The sequence below is a fragment of the Nyctereutes procyonoides genome, unplaced genomic scaffold (assembly GCF_905146905.1).
Source record: "Nyctereutes procyonoides isolate TBG_1078 unplaced genomic scaffold, NYPRO_anot_genome, whole genome shotgun sequence".
NCBI classification, from domain to species: domain Eukaryota; kingdom Metazoa; phylum Chordata; class Mammalia; order Carnivora; family Canidae; genus Nyctereutes; species Nyctereutes procyonoides.
Window position 1 is genome coordinate 14,442,286 of NW_026575131.1, and position 27,025 is coordinate 14,469,310.

At 36.6% G+C, this 27,025-nt stretch overlaps 1 protein-coding gene across 10 annotated transcripts in view; it reads right to left on the reverse strand.

The window, feature by feature from the left end:
• Nucleotides 1-27,025, reverse strand: part of CNTN4 (contactin 4) — a 903,432-nt gene that overhangs the window by 62,945 nt on the left and 813,462 nt on the right. For all 10 annotated transcript variants that reach the window (XM_055344757.1, XM_055344760.1, XM_055344759.1 and 7 more), the window contains one exon: nucleotides 10,199-10,326. In XM_055344757.1, the coding sequence (XP_055200732.1) occupies nucleotides 10,199-10,326 (128 nt within the window). The remainder of the gene's footprint in view (nucleotides 1-10,198; nucleotides 10,327-27,025) is intronic.

A 27,025-nucleotide genomic window follows, 5' to 3' on the forward strand; every position in this document is an offset into this window, starting at 1 on the left:
TCTGATTCGATCCTTTGGATCCCACTCTTCTGGGAAAAATCCAAGCTTGACTTATGTTTATAAGGAGTTCTACTTCTGAAGAGAGAAAAGGGAGAAGTTAATTATGACAATAGGTGAGATGTTTTCCAGTATGGGGAAAGTTTCAAAGTGGATACTGCTAATCTTCATTTAATAACATGTCTTGCACTTTTGCACAGTGATTACAGAACTGCTAGAGAGCCGTGTAAAAAGCCACTATTGCTCTAAATGTTCTGCTTACATTTCTTCTCCCCTAATCAGTAACCTACTTTTGGCTCTTCAAATGGCTACATAAAAGAGACAACCATTTTAACCTTTCAGAAATGATTCTTGCTAGAGAAAATCAGAGAGAAATGATGGAAATGTTAATTAACTTGCCTTCATCTTGGTCAGATTCTGTATTTAACCTAAAGGCCTACCGTCTTTTGGGAGGTTTTCTTAGACTTGATTGCCTATGACAGCCAGAGAAATTCAATTATGGTTTGGTGGCATTACCCCTTTGGGAGAGCAAAACCCCTTTCCTGCTTCTGACATAAAAAACAAATGCCAAGAAAGGAAGGGAGAATCATTCATGAATTTTCCTGACCTATCTCTTCTGGTTCAGGAATGAATAGATGAAACCTTCCTTTTTGGAGTTGGGTCCAAATGTTAGCTTCCCCCATGTGGCCACCTCTAAAATACAAGAAGATGGAGGATTTAAAACAGACACTGATACACACACACAAAACACACACACACACACACACACACAGTCTGCTTTAGAGAAAGAAAGAGTATCCAAATAAAGCCAATCTGCGTGACAAAGTATCATTCTCAAACCACAGGAAGTTCTGATATTTAGGAAGAGAAGATAAAAGTGCCAAATTTGACTTTCCTTTTTATTTATTACATAATTTGCCACTTAAAATCCACTTTAGCTTTGGAAATTGTAAAAAAGCAAACATACCATAGCTAAAAACAAACCACATTGATCTTTAAACATTTTATGAACTGAAAAGCTCAACATAAACCATTTCTTTCCTACAGTAGGGAAATAGCTCTATGGCAAGATATAAGATGACAGATGTAACCTACAAAGATACGCACAAGAAAGAGATGGATTTTTATTTATGTATTTGAAAAATATATAACTTTAATAATGCTGGAGATGGGTTCAGTAGTGGTAGCAGAAGTAGGCCAGAGATCTATGCTTTTTAATAACAACTTCCTCTCGAGTAAGAATTTTATCACATTAATAGCTAAATCATACTGATTGTAAAAGAGCTGAAATGAGGCAATTAGTATGGCCCGTGACAGCCATGAAGAATGAAACGTGAGGTTTTCAGTGCAAGCCAGATGGATATCTTCAATATACTTCTTATTATCTGCTTGTGGTAATAAGTTCAATTAAACTGAATCAGTACAACACAAGTCTCTTTGAATTGCCGGAAAAGAAATTAATTATGTGCTTCACATTTAATGAAGCCAAAGAGTCATATTCTGTTTGCCTTTATTGTTTGTTTGTTTTATTTATTTTGATTGGTAAGTATTCATTAGGAATGAAACCATTTACTTCATTCTAGAGTAGAGTTTTTCTTTAAAAGACAATTTTGGATTCAAAAGGTTAAATATCACTAGTAACAAGGTTTTATCTATTCTATAATATTTAGGACACAGGGAGAAAATCAGATCCACTGTCTAGATGATTTTGACCACAAAATCTTACCATGCTGAAGAATTCTGACCTGGTGTTTTTAATTTGAGATATTATACATGTAAGACTAGCAAAAACAATTCAGCAGTACTCTTATTCCTATTTCTAGAATCAGCAATTTTTAACATTTTTTCCATTCTTTCCTCCTTTGAATATATATGAAGATTTTACCGAAATAAAGTATTACCAATACAGGTTACGTCCTTTCATATAACCTTGTTCCAAGGTTTCCCTCCCTGCACAAATACTATCATGACTTCATGTTTATACTGAGCATGTATTTTTATGTTTAAATATTATATGGTATTATTTTCTATTACTGATTTTATATTAAATCATATTACATGCATTATAGGAAATAACACCTTTTGTATGATTTTTTTATTTTGCTTGTGTTTTTTTGTCATTACAAACAACAAAATTTTTGCAAGTCTACCTTAAAACACATATAGTTTCCTCTACAGTAGATACCCAGAAATGGACTTGATGCGCCAAGGTGACTGCCTTTTTTTAATGTTACTTTCTCTCTACAGAGTCTATTCCATTTTGCATTCTTACTTATAGTGAGTGTATGAGTATTCTCTTCACAGCCTTATCAACAAAAGGTTTTGTTGATGTTTATCTTTTGCCAATTTCATATGTACAAAATCTTATCATACTGGTGCTTAGATTTGCATTTCTCTGATTACTAGTGAGATTGAAATTTTTTTCAGAATCTTGTTGGCCAACAGTGTGCTTTTATATCCAAAGCAAGTATGTGAAGCCTGCCTCAGCAGAGATGCCTTCCTATGAAAGGGCAGAGTTGGCACAGAAATACAGGAGTTAAGGAATTACTTACTCCCTCTAGACCAAGGATGAAAAAATGATGGCAGGATGGTGTCAGAGTAGACTGTCAAGGTATGCAATCTTAATAAACTTAAATCTTAGCATTATAAAAGGTGAGCAGCTCTTTTACAGAAAGAATTAAACAAACAGGGAAGTCATTCTGTCCATGATTGATATTGCTAATGGCACAGTATTTGCTAAGTCCATGTGGCCCTCATTAGGGCTCAAAGGAATGTCAAGGGAAATAATTATGTTCTGTTTCATCAAGATCTTGGCTGCATGTCTTGGTAGAAAGAGTTCCAGGTTTTGTCATACTCTGTGAATACAGGAAGAACAAGAGGTACACTTATCCATCATTTCTTTAGGATTCTCCTTAGTTAATTGTGGCAGGTCTTCTCAGATCTAACAGGATCTAGTATTGAAATATTCTGGCCATTGTCCTTCTACCAGGGGAATCTAACATAATTAGCATTTAGCACTTTTAACAACAAACTTTTCCTACTCTGGGTGCCTTGGGTCAGAATTTGTGTTAATCCTATTAGAAAGACCCTTAATTATTGCCTAGAAATAATTGGTTCCAGTGGAAGACACCTAATTAGGTTGAAATGTATTCTGTTATAAGGGCCCAATATTAAAAGCTTTTGTTGTGGGTTAGCAGCCAAGTGTCATTGCTGGTTACTGATTTCTGATTGATCCCCAGTCAAATATGGATAAAGCCTTGAATAATTTTACATAGAAGATGTGGGCTGTTTCAAACTCATTTTCAAAAGAGGTTCCAATTGCAAAGACTCTACATTATTGTGTTGGTCATGCTATGCATGGATAGGTTTATATTTCTCAGTGTCCTACAGTTAAAACAGAAGTATTTTACAGGGTACACTATAGATATGCTGTAAAATTTGTTGGTGCTGGTAAAAATTTTGTTTCTGTCTGTTATATGTATGTAGTTGGTAGCATCTCTTCTTCTAAATGTAAATAAATTCTTGATGGGATGGATGGTGAGCATTCTGGCAATAAAGGAATCAATTAAATGTTCAGCAAGCCACAGCAGCATTTTTACTTTGCAGGGATAGAAAAAGAAAACTCAAAATAATTTCTTTTTACAAATATATGAAGTCTTAGTTAAATTCTGCTGAGGGTCTTTTTTATATGAAATACAGGTAAAGAATATTTTTTTTCTTATTATGAAAGTAATTCTGTGTACCAAACAGAACAAATTTAATCCAAAAACCAAAAAGATGTATTTTTATTCATTTTTTAATTTTTAAATTATTTTATTTACTGATTTATTAAGAAATCTTTTAAAATCTAAATGAAAACGGTAAAATACGTATATAGGGAAACTTAAAAAGAAAAAAAAATACATTAATGAAAGAATAACCTGCAGCCAGAGAGATGTGTAAACTAAATGTGAAACAGTTCAATTGCTTTAGGCTGGTGACAGTGAAAAGTTCAGGAAGAGATAAGTATCTTGATAAACTCCAGTTGATTCATTTTGTGCTTTAGGATTCCACCTGGTTCCAGCAGTGTGAGACCTCCTCATTCCTGTAGAAGCAGCCTGAATACTGTTCTAGTGTCTGCTAAGTATTTTTTTCTCCTCTCTCCCAATCAATGATCCGATTGCCTCTCTGGATTTTTAACTTATATCCAAGTACGAGGTCAACTCTTTTGATACTGGAGTGAGGCTAAGGTCTTGTGAAAAAAATATCCCCACCAATTTCAGCTTGTAATCAGACTCAAGGAGATGCCAAAATTCTCTGTTCTGTATAACCTGGCTAAGCTATATCTTGAACCAAATTTTGAAGATTTGAATTCTGGGAAATGAAATAAGTAATAAAAAAAAAAGGATCAGTAAGTTTTTGTTTTTGTTTCTCTGGAAAGGGCGAAATAACAAATATTTTAGGTTTTGCTGGTTAAGAGGCAACATTGAGGATATTATGTAGGTTGTTGCATATTATATGGTCTATGCCATGATTATTCAATTCTGCTGTCAGGCAAAAATAACCAGTTAGTATGTGAACAAATGACATGGCTGTGTTCCACTGAGACCTTGTTTATGGACTAAAATATAAATATAAAATTTTCAAATGCCCCAAACTATTTTTCTTTTTCTTATTCTTTTTTTCCCATCCAGTTAGACATGCAGAAACCTTCTTAGCTCCTGGGCAAAAAATAAAAAAATAAAATAAAAAAAAATAGGTGGCTAGTTGGCTTTTGCCCATGGGCCATAGCTGGCCAACTCTCTTTATTTATTTTTTTAACTGAAGTTCGATTTTCCAACATATAGTAACACCCAGTGCTCATCCCATCAAGTGCTGGCCAACTCTTGAAAGTATAATGTGTATCAGGATCAAGTAGGGTGTTTATCAAAAATATTTATTTTTAGGGTGCCTGGATGGCACAGTTGGTTAAGCAACTGAGTCTTGATTTCAGCTCAGGTCATGATCTCAGCATCGTGAGACCGGGCCCTGTGTGTGGTTCCTAGGGAGTCTGCTTGAGATTCTCTCTCTTTCTGCCCCTTCCCCCACTAGTGCACTCTCTCAAGTTTCCCTGGAATAAATAAGTAAATCTTAAAAGATTGTTTATTTTTCAGGCCTCATCCTTAAAGATTTAGTTTCATTAGGTTAGGGTACTGGAAATCTGTATTTCTGTTAAGCATTTTATTGAACTTTCACTTGCTATGTGACATATACAAAGGTGTTGATGTAGGATGGGGTTTCTCAAAGTATGGTCTGGAATCACCAGCCACACATTTACCCAAGGTCATTTGGGTTGTGGTTCAACAAGATAACTATGATAATAACATCCATAGCTCAAAGCCCTGCATTTCATTTTTAGCCCTGGAGGGGATCAATAGAAGCTACCTTTGTTATTATCATTGTTATCTTGCTGAACTACATTTAAGACAAATACTCCAGGTTGCTCTTCTTTAGGAGTGCTACTTAAAAATATCTGTCATGCGAAACCTGTACAGCAAAGACGCTATGTCATGTGAAATGGCATGCCTTTTACTCTGCTATAGAGATAAAAATGAATTAGTAAGTACAATATTGCATGTAAATGCAGCCTGCCCTCCACATAGTTCTTAAGGATGTCGACAATTGCTAAAGCTCATCTTTGTTGAAAGGTCAAATATTATGCTTTCTGGTAGGATTCTGGGGTCTGACATGAGAACTGTTCTTGCTTAAAATTAAACAGCAAACCAAATCTCAAATATACGATAACTAGTTTGAAAAATAAAATCAGTGAAATTTAGAAATTCAGATGATGGGATGATAATCAAGAGCCCCCTGGGCACCTGTCAGAATTCTGCAGTTTGGAAGTCTGCTCATGCATAATCTGAATATTTATCCATTTTATGGTTGCCTGCCAGAGATTTATTTTAAACGTATACCTGCTGTAGTGGATTTATCCCTTCCTTTTCCTCCCCCATACTTACTGACCCTGTGTTCGACACTATCTTCAGCCTCCCTTCAAAACATGGCGGTGGGGGTGAGGAGGAAGAAAATTGGATTTTAAAAGCATTGTTAATGATAGAATTATTATAAAAAGGTTAGAGAAGATGTGTTCTGATGTCTGACCTTCACGGTGTTTTAATCCTACGTATGAGGAGATCAAAATGAATACAAGCACATTTTAAGGTTAGAGAACACCTTCTCTGATAAATTAGTCCCTTTGTAGATCTCAAAATTGAATTAAAATGCAGCGCTCAGTCATATTTCAGGCTAAACTGTTACATTTACATTAAAGGTACAGGGCTGAAGCATTATGATGTGTGATTCAGTACTTGGCACAGTTCATGTGGAGTTCAGAATGGTTTTCTCTGCCTTTATCGTGCTTTATGGGGCAGATTTCTAAATTGCATTTCTCAGTTTATGTTAATGTCCTTCACAGAGACCTGGTGGTCTGGATGCCCCTATGCACACACATGTACTTCCCATTAATGTTAATGGGAGTCAGAGCCAAGCAACGGGAGATAAATGTTCCCTGAAATACCTTTTGACCTTACCTAAAGTACCAGGATTGCTAACTTCTGTGAACATATGGACAAGATAAAACTCATATTTCTTCCCCCCCCCCATCTCATCTACAAGAATAATATAAGAATCTGAGAACATTTGCAGAAAAACTGGCTATAGTGGAGCACCATCAGCCTAGCCCAGAAAGAGCTCTACTTCTAAATAAATGAACTCCCTCTGGCAGGGACCACTGTACTTTGACCTTAGGGCTTATACCTACAGATCTCTGCCTTCCTCTTTCTCTTCCTGCCCTGGTCTTTTTTTTTTTTATTTTAATTAATTTATTTGTTTATTCAGAGAGAGAGAGAGAGGCAGAGACACAGGCAGAGGGAGAAGCAGGCTCCATGAAGGGAGCCCAACGTGGGACTTGATCCCGGGCCTCCAGTATCACACCCCGGGCTGCAGGCGATGCTAAACTGCTGCGCCACCGGGGCTGCCCTGCCCTGGTCTTTTTATTTCCTCTTCTATTAGGAAATTTCAGTTTTAAAGTATTCCATGTGCTTTAGCAAAACAGATGGCCAAATACTGATCCTGTCATATGTCCCTCTAAGTCTTTTCCGTAAGTCCACTAAAACTTTACTGAAAAATCCCATTAAATCATGTTTCCTAATCTTCATATCTCATCCTTATGATTTTGCATATCCTCTCATAATAATAATACATATTTAATATTTTTCTTTATACTGACGTATTTCTGTACTTAAATATGTTTTAAAAGGAGATTGCTTAGGGACGACTGGGTGGCTCAGCAGTTAAGCATCTGCCTTCAGCTCAGGGCATGATCCTAGAGTCCCGGGATGGAGTCCTACGTCAGGCTCCCTGCATGCAGCCTGCTTCTCCTTCTGCTTATATCTCGGCCTCTCTCTCTGTGTGTGTCTCATGAATAAATAAATAAAATCTTAAAAATAAATAAATAAATAAATAAATAAATAAATAATTTATTTAAATCATTGCCATGTATAGAAAATGAGAATTTTCCTAATACACATTGTAAGAAGCAAATAAATTACTAAAATTAAGAAACAAACAGTTAAACTATGAACTACCAAAATCTCTTATTCCATACTTGGATAATCACCATCTACATTTTACCAGAAGTCTAATAATAAAGCATTTAATCTCTTAAAATAGGTTGAAGTTCCTACCTTAGCTACATTTATATCTACTTAAAACTTGGGGTGACCATGGCATATTTCATAATTGGTGTATGGCAAGTTGTTTGCCATCATTCAGTACAAGACAAGTAGCAGAGAATCATCTAGATGGTTGATCCTGGGACTGGTTGTACTGCTGGGATATGAGCTCTGATGGGAATTAGAGGATATTCCTTTCTGTCCACTATCTCTTAAAAAATATTTATTTATTTATTTATTTATTTATTTATTTATTTATTTATTTATGAGAGTAAGAGAGCATGCATGAAAGAGGGATAGGTGAGTAGGTGGGCAGGGGGCAGAGGAAGAAGAGAGGGAGAATCCCAAACAGGATCCACCCTCAGCTCAGTGCAGAGCTCTTCCTATGTGAGGCTCCATCTCACATCCCTGAGATCACAATCTGAGCTGAATCAAGACTTGGCCACTTAAGCGACTGAACCACCCAGGTGCCCCTCTGTCTACTATTTTGAGAGCTATGGAAATCAAGGCTTATGAAAAGGATGCTGATCAAACACAGGGCAGAACTTGTAACTACATGTAAAAATATCCCACTGTCAGCAACATAGAAAAGCAAAAAATGGTTTCTAGGCTTAGGTGTTTGTAATCTTTCACACTCTCAGGCATTTTTTTTGTGGCAGGCTCACTCCTCTTTGTTTATTACTGGAATAGAGTTGGTGGTGGCAACTTCATAAATGTTCATATCAGTAAGATTTAGAATGTCTGTATAGCCATTTTACTAAAATATAACCAATAACAACAAAACAACTACTAATATTCCCTAAGTGCCAGGCACTGTGCTAAGCACTTAACATGGGTTATCGTGGTCATCAGAACAACCCTAAGAAGTTGGCATGCTATTATCCCCACACAGGTTAATTACGTAGTCCAAGGTCACAAGCTAGTGACCTTGAATGAGATTCAAAGCCAGATCTTTTTGCCTAAGGTCAGTCTCCTAATCACTACTTAGGGCTGCTGCCTAGTATTCTCTTCTTATTTCCATAACTAGCAAATAATCTAAAATTAGGTACCAGTTCTGCCATTAACCAGCTCTGAAACCTTGGGATTTCTTCCAGTCCTAGCTGATCATTGTTTCGTTTTGCAGGTGAGAAAGCCATACATTAGCAAAGACTTCTAGTTGGAATTTTGATTTTAAAATATTACCTAACCTCTTTTTTTTCCTCTGCCTTGTGAAATAAAAAGAGCATATAGTCCTATGCCCATGCTACTGCTCTGTATGATTCATTAACAGACTGAAATAGTGGAGTTAACCTAAATACAGATTTATTTCTGACTCTTGGCCTTCCAGTTTTTTAATATGCATAGATATTTATAATAAAAAGTCTTACCCAAATGGTAGTATTTTTCTACCTTCCAATGACCCCCAAATATGCAATTAGGTAATTTCTGGCTTTCTCCTTTAAAATGAAATTGAGATAGATAAAATAGATAGGTATGTTTATTTTTCTTAGGCTATCTTATTTCACAGAGGGAGCTACAAATTGGCAAGAAGGAAATAATATGATGTGACCAATCTCTATCAGTTATAGAAAAATATCTATTTTATAAAAATCTATTATAGAAAAATAAAGCTGAATTAAAAAGATTTCCTGGTGTAGTAACAGAATCAAACAGAATGCACAATCAGGATTTCTGGGTTAATATCCCCCCCCCCTCCTGGTGACCTTGAGAAAGTCACCAACCTGAGTCTTATCTTCCTTAGTCAGATCATCCATTGCCAAGATCCCTTCAACTCAAAAATTCTATGACTTGATAAGAGAAAGTAATAGAAATGCAAATAAAATGTAAATTAAAATCTCATCCTTTGCAATTTAGTGCTTTCAACCCATCCCATCAACCTGGTGTTAGAACAGACTCACATCATGTGCTGGCTAAGGGCAATAAAGGAATTTCTGTCTTATACTATAAAGCACCCAGACTAAGGCATGTGGAAAATTTTATTTCCTTAAAACTGAGAAGGTTGGCAGGGTGACTAAAGCAAAGCACAGAGGTGATCAAATCCCTTTATTGGTGTAATAATCCATATCCATATCTCTGACTAACCAGGGCAGCTCTTTTAAAAATAGCCAATGTCATTGTTTAAACAATGTTTTCTAAAAATAGTATTCGAGTCATGGGTTTTTAATTTGTTAGCACAGTGTTCCTAGGCATGAATTTCAAATCTACAGAGACTTGAAAGAAATTTAATTAAAGGATTGAAGATAACATTAGTTACAATAGTATAATAGATACAATGGCTGTAATTCTCTAAATTGTATTGGATGATTCTGAAATAAGATAGCCTTTCAATCATATTCATTACCAACAGTTCTCTAAGAATCATTAATCTTATAATGTTTGGCATGATGTATTAATTTAGCAACACAGTGATATCTCTACATGTTAATATGAATTATGCCACTTCTATAGATTGCATTATTAGAAATAAGGACGTGTATATCAATGTGTGTGTTCTCTGGGTTAGTCATTACCTTTTACTACCAAGTTTCCAGTACTGCTAGCAGTTCCAAAATGGTTAGTAGCTATACAGGTATAACTTCCAGCATCTGACTTTGTCACATTGACAATTCTGAGGCTTCCATCTTCAGAAATGGTAATTCTGAAATTAAAACAAATACACCAAAATGGTAAGTTTATCACATATAACTAATTGAAAATGGTATCTCTCATTCTGTCATCTTTCAAAGTATAAATCATGGTTATATTACCAACAGTCTCATCTTTATTTAGGGCATTTGTCTGTATACACATAATTATAATTAGGACATGTAACTTATTTAGGACTTTTAACACTTTTCTTGCTAAAATGGTCTCAACATTCTGTTGGCATAAATATTGGAAATACTAGTAGATTGTAACCATCCTCTGTCTTTGGTGGCTCTAAGCAGATTATGCATTGTTGATCACCATTGATCTTAACACTGCTGAGTATGAGAAAAAAGTCTCTTGACTCACCACTTGACAAATTTTCATCAAATATTTTTTTTAAAATTTATTTATTCATGAGAGACACAGAGAGAGGCAGAGACATAGGTAGAGGGAGAAGAAGCAGGATCCATGCAAGGAGCCTGTTGTGGGACTCGATTCTGGGACTCCAGGATCACACCCTGAGCTGAAGACAGACGATCAACTACTGAGCCACCCAGGCGTCCCAGAAGATGTTTTCTTCTAGATTGGTGGCTTAAATTAAATGAGTGATTACTAAGTATATTTATTTCTGACATATGTCAGATAATACACTTTTAATGAGATACAAGAAGTGAATTAAAAAAAAATAAAATATCCTGTGACATAGTATGACTTCGGCAGAATAGCAAATGTGGATGGCATATCTCAGGGCCCATAATTAGGGATAAGTACTACTTAGATAGTAGTAAGGAAACACTTGCACTGACAGACACGAAACTGGAACGGGAGGATTCTTGAGAACGCTGTTTTCAACATGACTATAGCAGAAGAGGAAGGTATAGAGATGAGTAGGACGTGAGCCTGGCTTGGACACCAGACAGAGAAATAAAAAATGTACCCAGATGGATCATTTAGGATTATTGTCTGCTGAACCTCTGCTACATCCTTCATATTTACCCACCTCATTCTCTGTCTTCTGCTCTCCCCTTCTCACCTGGCCTATCAGGTACCCCACCTGGCCTCTCTGTACCTCACTGTCCTCAATAAATTCTGTTCTAGACCCTACCAGGCCTGATCGATCTGATCTTTGCCTTTCTCTTGCCTACTTGATTTCATTCAAATCTTCTACCCTCCAATGGACTGGAGTTACACTGGCCTTCTGCAAGTCCCTATAGTGTTGGAACACATTCCCACTTCAGGGCCTTTCTATCTGCTCTTCTGTCTGCCCGGACATCAGGACACAGCTACCATCTTCTCACATTCTCAGGACCTCACCTCGGAGGCAGTGTTTTTCTTATGACTCATGTTTTTATTTTTTAAATTTTTTTATGACTCATATTTTTAAAGTGGGTTTTTAATTTTGTTATTCTCTTTTCTTGCAGCCATTTTATTTTTTCCTATCAAACACAATCTAGAAGTTCTGCTTACTTCTTAGCTCTCTTACCACATGTGTATGAGCTTTTCTGAGGACACTGACTGTGTTTATCTTATTACTTAATCTCCAGGAACTAGTACCTAGATGACATGTAGTTGATGCCCTGTAAGTATCTGCTAAGTGACTGAGTGAATAAGTAAATAAATATCCTAAGAGAAAAATCAATAACATGCTTTAGGAATTCAGAGTGGCTAAACCACTGAGCACTAGTGATAGCCTTAACAGAATATTTCACAAATATTTGAAACAAGGGGTCTAGGGTGGTCATAGCTTTGCTTAATAGAATTTTTGGGTAATCCTTTTAAAACCACAGGTGAAAATTTAAATATGCTGTTTTGCAAATGCTGTGTATGCTTTCCATGAAGGCTCTTTGGGATGGAGAAGCTACAGATTTCCTGATGACTCATTCCAGATTCTTTGACTCAGGCTGATGAGAAGGTATGAAGTTGTAAGAACTCTACAAAGGGTATTAGAGTCAGAGGGATGGGTGTTCAAATTCCTGTTCTGTTAGCTCCAGCTGTGTGGTCAGAGGCAATCTGCTTAACTTTCTAAGTTTTAGTTTCCTCATCTATAAAATTGAGCTAACAATACCAATTGGGTAAGTTGTTAGTAAGAATTAGGTAAGATAAGATCAGTGAGATTTCTAGCACATTTCCTGGTATTTATTAGGTAGTAGTTTTGTTGTTGCTATTTTTTCATCTTTAAAACTGTGTCCTCTTATTTAGTTATTTGTGCACTATGGGGAAAATTGGACAACATTCTCTGAACATAGTTTCTCTTAATATAGTAATTAAAGCAGTCTACTTTTTACACTCCAACTATTACGTCTGACAATCTGAGCTCAATACACAAATTAACTGAGTCCTCCCAAATAAGTACATAAGATGCATACAAGGAAGTCCTTTGCTCATTCACACCATAATACACATATAACAGTTGCTCAATAAAGACCATGTGATACCCTGTTAGCCCAAGAGCAGATGTACTGATAAAAATAGCATGGTGATTAAATCCTAATTCCCTTAATAATCACAAAAATAATTTTAGAGGAGTTAATCATATTCTTATTCATAAAATAATTCTCTGGAAATTGTAAAATGTTGGCATATGAAAACCTAGTAAGGAAGGTGACATTTGTGTTTTGTAAATGGAGTGATTTTCCGTGAGGTAATATAGGTTTGGGGTATATTAAATACTAAGAGGTGAACTGACTCTTTCAAAGCACAAAGACCTTTTAATAGTTTATACCATTTAAAGTGGTATTGTAATTTCCACAATGTAAAGCCATTACCTGTATCATACTGTTTAATACCAACAGGATATGAATAAGGAAACAAGTAATGGGTTTGTCATCAGATGACCGCCATTTGTCATCAGATGACCGCCATTAGCCTTGACTCTGATACTTGCTATGACCTGGCCTAATTACTTATGCCCTAAGGCAGGATTTCTCAGCCTTGGCACTACTGACATTTTGCACCATATAATTCTTGTCATGTGAGGGTATTTAGCAGCATCTCTGTTCCTTGCACACTGGATTCCATTAATTCTGCCTCTCTTCCCAAGTTGTGACAATCAAAAATATCTCCAAATATGGCCAAATGTTCCCTGGTGGCAAAAATCATCCACAGTAGAGAGCTACTGGTCTACATCAGTTTTTATTCTTTTAATCTCACTGATGATTATCTTCTACATTGAGATAAGACAGGTGAAAGGTTCTTTTAATTGTAAAGTGCTGTATAAATGTTTTTCTTATTTCCCACTGTCATTCCCATTCCTGTATCTTTAATGATGGTATATACATTGCACAAAAGGCACTCAACATATTGTTGCTACTCTGCTGTGGGACCCAGCTAGCTCTACACAATCCCCTCAAGGCTCTCTTTGCCCCTTACCCTCAAAGCTTCCTTATCCAATTTCCTTTACGCTTTGTGAAATGACAGGGTAATTTTACAAACTGTTGTACTACTGATTTTTAAGATTTCAGTGCCTGCCATTGGTTAAGTGTTTTAATCTTCCCATTTTTTTTTTAAACAAAGAGATAAGAGCTAGGGCTCCAAGCCTCAAATTTCAGACAATAGAAAAGGTGAGTGAGGGAGATAATCTGTAAAAGTTTTAGCAGCTGTCATTAAATTATATCACATTGTTTATTTTTCCTAGGTACAATCCAATGTTATACATGGAGCTTTGTGAAATCCAACCAATTTCTTTTCCAAACAATATAATGAACTGATTAAGAACATAAACTCTGGGGGTACCTGGGGGCTCAGTTGTTTGGGTGTCCAACTCTTGGTTTTAGCTCAGGTCATGATCTCAGGGTTGTGAGACTGAGCCTTCCGTCAGGCTCCACACTTGGCATGGAATCTGTCTACCTCTCTGTCTGCCCCTCCCCTTGCTGATATGCTCTATCTCTCTCAAATAAATAAATGAATCTTAAAAAAAAAAAGGAACAAACTCTGGAACTATACTATCTAGCCACAAATCAGACTTGTGCCACTTATAACCTGTGTGAGTAATATCTTTGCATGTAAATTTCCTTATTTGAGATAATGGAATAATAAAAGTAACTATATCTCACAAGGTACTGTAAAGATATCCACTGCTGAGATCAGTGCCTAGCACATGAAAATCACAATATAAGTGCATTAGCCAAATATTCTATTAACTAAAGTTCTGTATCCTCCTAAATCTATTATTTTAGATATTAATAAAAGACTCTCTTAAGGTTAAGACTACTACCAAGTAGTTTTGCCCGTCTGAAATCCTATTACACATTATTATGCTTAATGAAGCATATGGGTAACATTAAGTAGTTATAGAAGCGGGATGAAAAATTGGACTCATTTATTCATAGCTACTAAACACCTCCTGTATACCAGGCTTACACAAAACAGAACGACCTTAGATAATTACATACCTAGAAATGACGTCAATGTGTTATGTATCATACATAATGCATACATTTCTATAAATGCATATTAGAAAGGGCATTACTTTAGCCTGTGGGGAATCTATTTCTCATGCTATTCCTAGAATAAAGAAAGGCAAGGACCAAGACCTGGCCAATCAGGAGATTTGATTCCCCTGTCTGCAGTGATTGGTTTAGAGGTAGGCATGCTACCAAAACCAGGAACTATTTGAGGAAACAATCTCTTTCTATTTATTATCACATTTGGAGATGGAAATCTAGAACTGCTAGTAGTTGTCATACTTGCCATAGAAAGCATGCCTTAAAGAAACTAATCAAAAACAAGCAGAGCCCAGGAGACAGAAGAGAACTATGATCTCTTTGAGCCTGTTTCTATCCATGGCTAAGCCAGCAGTCTCCTTTGGATGCCTCAGTTACATAAGGCAATGATTTAAGATACTAGAGATTTAGTTTTAATCTCTTGGAACTGGAAGAGCCCAATATTTTAGAGAAATTAGTGAACATGGGATGCCTGGGTGGCTCAGCAGTTGAGTGTCTGCCATTGACTCAGGGAGTGATCCCAGGGTCTGGGCTCCTGCAGAGAGCCTGCTTCTCCCTCTGCCTGTGTCTCTGCCTCTCTCTCTCTCTCTCTTTCTCATGAATAAATCTTAAAAAAAATCTTAAAAAAAAAAGAAAGAAAGAAATTAGTGAACTTGTTCATAAGATAGAGGTAGTGAAAGTGGAGAGGAGACATGAGTCCTCCACATAATTCTTTGATGGCTACCTCTAAAGAACTCAAAAGACTGATTAACTCAATTACAGAGGAATCACTATGGATTTATGGGTCTGAAAAAGTGACCTGATCTTCCTTTATACACAGCTGTGCCATATATTTTTGGCTATTTATTTCTATTGATTAAAGGCCAAGTTTACAATGACTTGCTGCTTTGAATTTATGGGATTTTTGTAGGTGAGGAATTATTATAAAGCTAGCATTTATCCTTGGGGTGCTAATTTTGACTAACTCAAGGAACTTTTGAAATATAACTCAACACTATTATTTAGATACTTGCTTCCTTTCATTTTGGAGTCAGTCCCAACTTAGAAAAAGTTGTTCAACCAATATTTCTACATTCACTTTTTCCCATGAACCTAGTGCCTGAATCCCATTGAAGTATACTTGTATTTTCACATTTGTTTCTTAATGAGATTTCAAAGTTTCCATTTCATTTTAGTTTTTCTGTTTCAGACTGTTGACTGACCTGTAGCTATTAGCTTGATATTGAACTTTGAGCTCCTTCTAATACTCATGAATAGTGATCGAGTTAGATAAAAGGAATTGAAAATGTAAATCTGTTCTTGGCTTAGAATAGGTTAGCTCTGACCTACCTGTAGGCTCTTTTTAAATCATTGATATTATCAGAGAAGAGTCAAAAATGATAAAGCAGCAAGTAGTAAAAATAAAGGTGTGACATAGGACTTAATTTCTCCCACATGAAAAAAAGGTCATCTAATTCACAACATAGTAAATTGCCCATTGCATAGAGAAGCAGTTATTCCTCCATTTCATTTAGAGATTTCAGATCCGTAGAGGATAGGAACCTATCTGGAATTATGAGATAAATTGAATCTTTCTTTCTTAATATGAGGCTCTGGGTTATAGCCATTGAAGAGCTGACCTTGTCAGTCCTATTAATCAAAACCAGTCTGGGGACACTGGACCTTTAAAAATGCTGATCTTTCTTCTTTGGGGGCTTTAGGAACAGATGACAAAAGCTGCCAACTCCACAATATTCTATCACCCTAAAGAGAAGGGTTATCCCCAAATAGTGACCTATGATTCTGTGAGCAGTTCTGCATGGAAGCCCAACTACAGGTGACAGAAGTAGTGCATCCTCACCTGTCTGGAAACACTTCCCTTATAAGTAAGACTCTATGGAGTACACCTTAGAAACCATCCTTAGAAACCAGGACACTTTTTTAAGAAAAGATTTTATTTATTTGTTCATGAGACAGAGAGAGAGAGAGAGAGAGAGAGAGAGAGAGAGAGAGAGAGAGAGAGAGGCAGAGACACAGGCAGAGGGAGAAACAAGCCCCATGCAAGGAGCCCGACATGGGACTCGATCCTGGGACTCCAGGATCATGCCTTGGGCTGAAAGAGGCACTAAACCTCTGAGCCACCCAGGCTGCCCAGAAACCAGTACACTTTTAAACCACCTTTAATAGTGTTAGATCAGGGACAACATAAATCACTTTAAAAACCTCAAAGGGTCCTAACAGGCTTCTCCTTTCTCTTATACCTGAGGAGTTCCAGAAAACATGCTTGCCATTTAACAGCCTGAACATGAAAGCATGGATTTATGTATTACAAAAGAGGTTAACACTCCTGGAGGCCTAAAATATATTCTAAAACTTCAGACATGGTTAATCTAAGTACTGCTACTTCTCAACTCAAGCACACTGGCAGCATGGTACAGATGTCACAGGACTCGTGACCCCAGAGGCAACCAGTGATGTACTAGAATGAGGGCAATTAAGTCAGACATCCCCAAACCAGGGGTCACTCTACCTTATGAGATAGTATACAAGGTGAGGCACGTGTTAACCAGACCCTTATAAAATCAGAGGAAGGACTGTCTAGCTACAAATGTGTACACTTTATTCTGCATTGAGTTGTCTTCTAATGCAAATAATTGGAAGATTTCATGTAAAAACTCATTCCTGGCTAGTTGTGACAAATGGGAAAATAGGATAGTATCATAACACAGCCCTGTAGGGCACCAATGAGCTGGAGAGGAGAAGCAACACTCCTTTAAGCAGCCAGTAGACTTTCTAGCTCCTACCCTGGCTCCAAGAGCTCATCAATGTCTCTACCCTATTCCTGTGGGCTTTTGAGATCATTTTAGATGGTTTTTAACCATTAATCTGTGCTGAGTAAATGGAACACAGCTTCTCAGTAGCCTTTAGGCTATGGGCCACATTTTCCTTCCTCCTGGATTCTCCCCACCTCAGACATACCTCACCAAGAGACCAAAGCAATGGAATAGGAAGGGGAACAGGAACTAGGGAACAGCCCTAGTTTTCTAAGGCTGCCATAACAAGGTGCCACAAACTGGATAGCTTAAAACAGCAAGAATTTATTATTCAGTAGTTCTGGAGACTAGAAATCTGAAGTCAAAGTGCTGGAAGAATTCGTTGTTTTTGGAGTCTCAGAGGGAGAATGTTTCTTTGCCTTTCTCTTAACTTCTGGTAACAATCATTGGTCCTTGGTTTATAGATATATCTTGGTTTATAGATACATCACTTGAATTCTTGTTTCTATCATCACATAGTGTTTTTCCTATGTGTCTCTTGACATTGTCTTCCCTCTGTGCACATGTCTTTACCCAAGTTTCCCTCTTCTTAGAAGGACACCAGTAACTGAATTAGGGCCCACCTGAATCTAGTTTGACTTCATCCGAACTCAATTACAAGTCTCATGATTGTTGTTCTGGGTTGATCTAGCAGCTTCAAAGTCTACTTTCCAGTCCTTAGAGGATGGGGAAGGGGCATAATGCTGAGGAATGGGTCTGATTCCACAGGCTTGGCACCATTGATGATGCTCATCAATAACCTTTCCTTCTTCGTGGGGCCAGGTCCTGTGTTCCAAAAGTATTTACATTTTAAAAAACTGGAAATTATTGCTCTTTAGGTGGTATATTAACAATCAAATGTGGAGTATGAAGGGATGTTCTGGTGTGGTAATGGATAATGTATTAAACTATAAAAAGTCTTGGGATGCCTGCATGGCTCAATGGTTGAGCTTCTGCCTTTGGCTCAAGGTGCAATCTTGGGATCTGGGATTGGGTCCTACATCGAGCTCCTTGCGGGGAGTCTGCTTCTCCCTCTGCCTGTGTCTCTGCCTCTCTCTCTTTCTCTTTCTGTGTCACTCATGAATAAATAAATAAAATCTTTAAAAATAATAAGAATAAAGTATAAAAAGTCCAACAGGAAAACAAAATTAGGGCCTACTTGCAATTTTTTTCTTTCTTTCTAATTTGTTGGATTAAAGTAGATATTCCATTCAATCCTTTCTTGGCTGTCATTACTGTGGCCAATTAATATTTATTTTGATATTAATATTATAGCCAAAATTAGATAGAGGAGGCCTATACCAAAATGGCAACATACAGTTTTCTAAGTACTTCTTTATGGAAGCCGAAGCTGAGAAAGGCAGTGTCTTTACTTGTCCTTCAGGCAATAGCAATACAACACAGTCTGAGAATACAACACCCATGGAATAGTCAAAATTTTGAAGGAGTGGAGAAGTGGCAATGAAGAGACAAAGAATTGTATATTCAACCTATCAACTTCAGTAGGCCTGTGACCAATAGAGGCATAGACATTTAGACTTGGTAGAGCTATTCCTGGCTTTGTGCCAGTTGAGAACTAAGAAAAGCCTAGAAGAGGAACTGGCATTGTTGTGCTGTAAGCAATGGCAAAACAAAACAAAACAAACAAACAAACAAACAAACACCAAAACTCTGCTCTTAAGGAAAAACAAACCAACCAACCAACCAAACACTTGCTTTGGTTTGAATTTGGTTAAGTAAATAACCAAATTCAAAGTCATTTTTGCTTTGGTAATTGTTAACTATATGTGTCAGCTTGACTCAGCTAAGGGATGTTCAAATAGCTGGTAAAAAATTATTTCTCTGAGTCTTGAAGGTGTTGCTGAAAGAGCTTAGCATTGGAGTTGGTAGACTAAGTAAAGAAGATTGCCCTCACCAATGCTGATGAATATCATCCAGTCCTGTGAGGGCTTGCAGAGAGTGAAAAGAAGGAAGGGTGAATTTGCTTTCTCTGAACTAGGATACCCATCTTCTCTGGCTTTGGATGGTAGCGTCCCTGGTTCTTGGACCTTTGCACTCAGGTTAGGAGTTACACTCATCTACTCTGCTGGTTTACACACCCTGGGAATCGCTCTAAATCATACCACTGGCTTTCCTAGATCTTCAGCTTGCAGACAGCACATCATGGGACTTCTGGGCCTCTACAGTCATATGAGTATTCCTATAATAAATATTTTCTTATATATTCTGTTGGTTCTTTCTCAGGAGAACCCTGGCCAATATAGCTTTTAACTGTGATTTGCCTGAGTTTACATATTGAAATTTAAAAGATACATGGAAATTCTCAGCCTAATTGGAGAGATGGGATTATCCTGATTTACAGAAAGAAAGATTGCTTTGTGGTAATGTGCAGTTTATAAAGAGTCAATTGAGAGCACTAAAAGATGGCTTTTCTGCCCATCTTGAGAAAAGATGATGTTTCCGATTACAAATTTAAATGAAGGTCAGTGGGAAGATACTTACTTCAAGGGCAGTTTCAGGCCAACCTGTCATTGATCTTTCTGTATAGTGTCTGCGGCAGCAATAGACATTGCTATTGACCAGACACCTTGGTGACAAAGTTCCCTTAGAGATAATTTGCTTTCTGTCGTAAGATTTGAGTTTAATAAACCACTGAACAACCTGTGTATTTCAGTCTGCTTGAAGAACAACCAGCAGTTCAGAGCCTATTGCCCTTGCCTCCAGCACTGTTCAAAAGAGAAAATAACTTGTGTTTGCTTAACCTGGTTTGATCCAAGTCTAACTTCCTCTGAATAATAGTTTTAAAAGCTCTGTAAAATAACCTGGAAGGGACTATCCTCTCAGGTACAGATGAGTATTTAGATCGCAGAGTTAAAATACCGGGGTTAATTATAACTACTCTTCATGACACAATGCATGGATAAGTGTAGGAAATAGTTTTCTTGGGCAGATATAACTTTGAAGTTCTATTTATTGACATTGTAAGCAAAAAAACACCAAAAACATATTTTGGGAAGAAAGAAAGAAAGGACATGTTTGTCTAAAATTTGTTTCTTAAATTGCTACCTTTAATTTATGCAGGAACTCTGTCTCCATTAATACAAGATTTAGGATTCCTTTCTTCCAGAAATTTATGACCAGAGATAATTTCAATATAAATCTATGGGGCATTGTGAAGATGAATGGGGTAGGGACAGGAAAGCAATACCATATTTTACTCTCTACATCTCTATGTTTTGATCAAGGCATCATAATAAGTAATATTACTTGTGTAATGAGAAAAATCTTATTATTAAACTCCAAGGTACTCAAAATATTTTATATAACAACATCTTAGGACACTAGAATAGCTAGTAAAAGAATAATTCAATAGCAAAGTTAAACTGTTTTTAGAAATAATTGGAAATGAAGAAGCAGAGATGGACCAGTAGACCTAAAGACCTGGAGGGATGGCTATAAATACTCAAAGCTGAGTGTTGGGCATGGCAAGGTGCTGAGGAAGTTTATCAAGCACCTAAAATATACTATTGGGTGCTCTCAGATGCTTGCACTTGTTATCACATTTAAACCATACAGCAATCTCGAGAAGCATTATTATCCCAATTTTTCAGATGAGAAAAATGAAATCCGGAAAGTAAATTAAAATGTCCAAGAGCAATGTGGTCAATAAAGAATGAAGTTTCAAAGTTAGATCTCACTACAAAGTCTGCACTCTTTCTACCATGCCATCCTGTGGTGTTGAAGGATATAAGAAAGAAAACAAGAAGCAAAACCCATTTAACCCACATTTAAGAGGTTTTCCTTAAATTTGCCATTAGATCTTTGGTTATGATACTTTTTTTTTTGCTTTCTAATTAAGCTTGTCAAAATAGCTTTTTCTAATATTGAGAAATATGTGAACACAATTTCTGAAGACAGAAGCAAAAGTAAAGAATGTGTAAAAGTGAGTTGAAGTTGTAATCATAGAAGGTTCCCTTATCCCTAACTAAAATGCCTGGAAGATAATAATTAATTAGAAAAGAAGGCCCACTATATAGATTATGTAACTTGGTAAGCAGAGGAGGTTTCTATAACACAAATAGCAATACTGGCCATGCTAGAAAAACATATAATTTTATTATGTACCGAACTCTCAACGCTTTAGGAATTGCAAGATCATGGTTTGTTTGCTTGAACCCCTCACCCCAGAACTTTATAAAATTTCTAAGTAAGGAAATCAAAGTGGAATCTCCTACCTCCTGCACATCATTGATAGCACACCATTGTCAAGGTCCAGCTAAAATTCTCAAAGACCCTCCCTGCCTTGAACAGCAACTGCACTTAGTATTTCTGGCTTTGTCAGAAGCATAGAAACTCAGGATCATGAAACTGCTCAGTTAATACAAGATTTTCCAAACTCCCTGGTATGCTTCTAATTTCTGCCATATTCATGTAGATACTTGTATCCTTGCCCTAATATTTGTTAGATACGTGACTTTGGAATGTCTCTTAAACTCTCTGAACTCTAGTTTGCAATCTCTAAAATGAAGGTCATAATAATAATAATACATCTATTTCATAGGTTTTGTTGAGAAAGTTACACGTGAAAATACCTGTGAAGCATTTATAACTGTGGTGGCACATAGCAAACACATAATAAATATTGGCCATAGTGATCATTTTTATTATTTTCTTCATCATCCTTTTTTAATAGGCATTATTTTTTTTAAAAGATTGTATTTATTTATTCATGAGAGGCAGAGAGAGAGAGAAAGAGAGAGAGAGGCAGAGACATAGGCAGAGGGAGAAGCAGGCTCCTCACAGGGAGCCCAATGTGGGACTCGATCCCAGGATCTGGGATCACGCCTTGAGTCGAAGGCAGATGTCCAACTGCTGAGCCACCCAGGCGTCCCTGTTTTCTTCATCCTTATCATCATTATAGTCATGGTATTTTCTTTAAGTGATTCATAGTTTAAAAATAAAATAACATCATATTGCTATTATAAAGAAAACATCATATTGATACTATAGATAGAAATCAGTATCACTTGCCATAGATGCCAACCATAGAAGTAAATATGATAGAAACATACATAACATACTACATTCTAGTTGGGTGTGGTTATTTGCTGGGATATTGAGCCAATAGCCTGCTTTTACTTTGGTAAAGAGGTATTACCCATGGTTTCAAATGTGTTCAGACATACTAGGACCAAACTGACTCTCCCCTTGATCTACTCAGAAGCAGTGAAAAAGACCTATGTGATTCACTACCATTTAATGTCTGTCTACTGTGTGCTAAGATTATCTGAGTATTTACAGAGGTGCAAGTCTTCTACTTTGTGAAACACAAAGCTATTTCAACCACATTCCCAAGATAAAGTTCCTTTATAACATTACAACAATGTGGGCCATCAAACTGTTTTGGGCAGCTCCCATTACTGCAAATTCATGACATTTTGAAGTTGTCAGATCTACTCACATGGCATTTATCATATACTGCCAATATCCCATTGTCCCAAATATCCAAAGAATTTCCAGACATCAGGCCCCAAGTCTTATACTTTTTTGTTGCCTTATCATTTCATATATTCCTTTATATACAAAGAGGCACACAGTAAATATATTGCTTATTGGATGAAAATTTACTTAGTCTTGACAATTTTAGAGGCACTGGTGGATATCTCTCGGGGTAAAGACCCTGATTTCTAACCTTTTCTGGTGAGTGGGTGGAAGTCAGAGATCTCTTTAAGACTCAGAAGCAAATTATAACATTACCTCCCTGCAAACGCAACTACGCATATTGTTTTCGAAAGTTTACAGTTCTCCTAAAGCACCTCTAAGTCACAAAACTGTAAAGAGAAGACACTGTCCTGGAGTAAATATAGATATCACCTTCATTGATTCATGAAGGTGTGTAAGCTGTAATTACTGTTTTTATAAACTCAAGAAAAGGATTCTATGTGCTTAAGTTAATACTTGAGGGGTGGTACTGTTTTCCCGTGGGGATTATTTGTATGTGCTTTGTATCTTCAGGTCTGTTTTATACAGGAGAACATTTCCTGGATGAAACCGAATCCTTGTAGCAATCCACTCTTGTCTCAACAAATACACAACCAAGTGTCATGTGAATAATGTCGACAGGGACCTGGTTGTTGTACTATTTTTTTCCCCCTATGTGAAAAAGAAAGCTATTTCTTTTCAAGGAACAGTCTTTTTTCTTTTCAGACAAACCATCTAAAAAGAACTATAAAGTCACACAGGTAATGGGTTTCAATAAATAATTCTCATGATGACAGAACATTTAAGGAATTGATATATGTGTCCTCTCCTATTTAATAGCCAAAATCTGCAAGGACCTTTTCCTAATTCCAAGGGGAAGTCGATGACAGAAAAAGTGAACGGCTTAAGAAAGGAGCAGAAAGCTCTTATAATTAAAGGTGTCTTGGTCGAGGGGCAGAACATAGTAATTTAGATATGCCAGTGATAAGGAAAGTTTGATGAAGATGGGGGGGGGTGTTGAAAGAACATAGGACTGTGAATATGACCTACTTAGATTAGAAAAAAAAAGAACAGGATAATATCTGAGCATATTTGTCCTGTACATGAATAAAATAGTTTCTGGCAAATCCTTCCCTAATAATCAGCATACCACATTTCCTGGAAAATCTAGTAAAAGAGGCTTTTGTGTAAATGTTAAACTCAAAAGAATGATGAAAAGAATATAGTAATCCCGAAAATACTGATAATTTCAAGCAACAAACCAAATGTGCTGTAATTATTTTCAAATAATTCACAGTAGTGAATTATTCAAATTGGAGATCTCATCACTTAAAGAATTAAATTGGCTAATATTATCCCCAACAAAGCATGCTTTGTTGCTTTGTCAATGCATCCAATATCTCAGGCCAAGTGATGCAGAATTGTTAGGCATGTTTGCATTGGGTTAGACTCTTAAAGTCAGACAAGGACCTTATTAGAAGCTTTCTTTTAAGTGTTGTGCTGGAAATGAGTGAACTTGTGTGTGTCTGGGGCAGGGAGTTAGATACAAAAATAAGACACAGAGAAGATTATGAACGCTTACAATTTTCAGCAATCTATGAGAAAACTGATGCTAATAGCAAATTCACTTTCTTAAAATGAAGTAACCTTAGTAATGAGTGATTTAGGGATATTCTCTTTGTAGTGGTTGAAGAGCAGAAAGAAACAAAGTTGAAAAGAATATAAAACATCAGGAGGTCTGTATAATTAATCAGCAGTCCTATAAAGTATGCCATAAATTAGAGCTACAATTATACCACTGTGCTTGGAAAATAGGAAACTGGACTTTTTATATAAGCATTCAGGTTTATTTTTTAATATCTATCTCTAGCATCATATAAAGTGCACTTTAGGAAATGTGGCTAAGAGAGTTAATGCTTTCATCGCTGCTATTTACAACCTAATTTGCAAGTTTTTACAGCATCTTAATAGTCACATTGCAGTTAAGAAAGAAATATCTTGCCATTCTTGAAGTTCCTTGTCAAGAAAGAAAACTTTAAAAAGTCACTGGAAAATAAAGTTTCAATGGATGATAAAATTTCCTGTGAACCATTTTCCTTTTATGAAATTAAGTCTAAAATTTACTTTTAATATGTAAGTTGAAAATTTGTAATTTTCAACTCTGTTTCTTTTTAAAGGCAGTATACTCCAAGGTATATACTACTTCTGAATTATTTATTCCAAAGGTTCTGGAATTCCTCATTGTTTTTATGTTATATGTAACGATTTATATAGTTTGGGAAAAAAAGTTTGGTGAATATAAATTACAGTGCACTTGCTAGCTTCCCTGACAGCTTATGTTATACCACTGAATTAATTCCAGGTCATTCAGTAGGGTCATTCTTCTGAGAAAATGGCATTAAGAAAGGCCAATTTTCTGTATACAAGAAAGGGGAAGAGTCTGGTTACACTTGTTTTTAAGTTCCCATACCCATCCAGCTTCTCTTGACCGTCAGGTGCCCATATAGCTTCTCAAAATAAGCCCCAAATTATCACCTTATAAGCATATTAGTCATCTTCCTAATTTTTGTAGCCTTCCCAAACAGTAAAATAAAAGAACACAGATGCCTTCATTTTGGTCTGCCCTGTTTTAGCACAAACGTAATCAGGCTACAGATATTTCCTGAGCACTTGCTCTATAAAAGTCACTGTGATAGCCACTAAAAGGAATTCAAAAGGAAAGAAGCAACATTGCTCTCATCAGTTGTCCTATGGAATGGACATCTATTGTATTGCCTATCTAGTACCCATCCCTGATAATCCTGATTTTCCTTTGGGAGCTTCCACTCTCAGACCACATAGTTTGGGTGGTAATAGCACCATCATCTAGATACTGGGGAATTCATGTGCATCAAGAATGGCCGATGAGAGTATCACATGCTCTTGACTAAAGTGAATGGTTTAGGGGTATGCATGTCACTTATTCTAGGTCAGTTGTCACTTTTTAAGGTGATAATTTGGGGCTTATTATCCTAAGACCTTTGCTAAAAAACTGGAAAAGGGGTAAACATTTTCTGCTAGTTACTAAAATGGTAGATGATTTGCCAGGGGTCATCTGTCATTCATAGTGGGAAAAAGCTTGCCCAAGAAAGAAACCAAGAGAAACTAAGTCTTGGTGATATTCCCCATAGACCATAGACCAAACTCTGAAATTTTCAGATCCATGAGCCAGGAAATTCCCCTTGAAGGGTGATGAAAATGGTCTAAAACCAGATTATGGTTACAGTTGAGAAACTATACATTTACTAAAACTCATTGAGCTATACACTTAAAATGGTTGAATTTTATGGCATATAAATTAGACCACAATGAAGTTGTTTAAAAATCCCTTGTAAGCCAGTTTAAGCTGCATTTCTTTCTTTCTTCTTTTTTAAAAGATATTTTATTTATTTATGAGAGATGCAGAGACATAGGCAGAGGGAGAAGAGAAGCAGGCTCTTCTCAGGGATTTGATCCCCAGGATCATATCCTGAGCCACATGCAGTGCTCAACCACTGAGCCACCCAGGCATATCTTAAGTTGGGTTTCTATCATCTGCAACTCAAAAAGTCATGACAAATACAGTCCTACTGGTAAGAGGGAAAAAATAGTATCTGCATGTCAACAGATGATACATCAAATGAGTGACATGACAAATGGAGGGGGTCAAATGGGTACTTAGGCTGATTCTTACTTCCCACTCCCTACCTACCTCCTCACCAGGCTATGAGCTCCTAAAATAGAGTTCTTTTCATCTTTGTGTTCAAAATACGGTGCAGTAATGACTCAGAGAGGTTGTATTAAAACATGTTTGTTCTATGGTGCTGGTGGTGGAACTACTGGGGGGCTGTTCTGAGAAGTGACTGGTATTAAAATAATTCACAGTGATCTTGACTGGATGAGACATACAAGTGTTTGGCTTCCATTTTGGTGACTTATCACTGAAATCCTTTTGTGCCTTATAACAGAATTATAC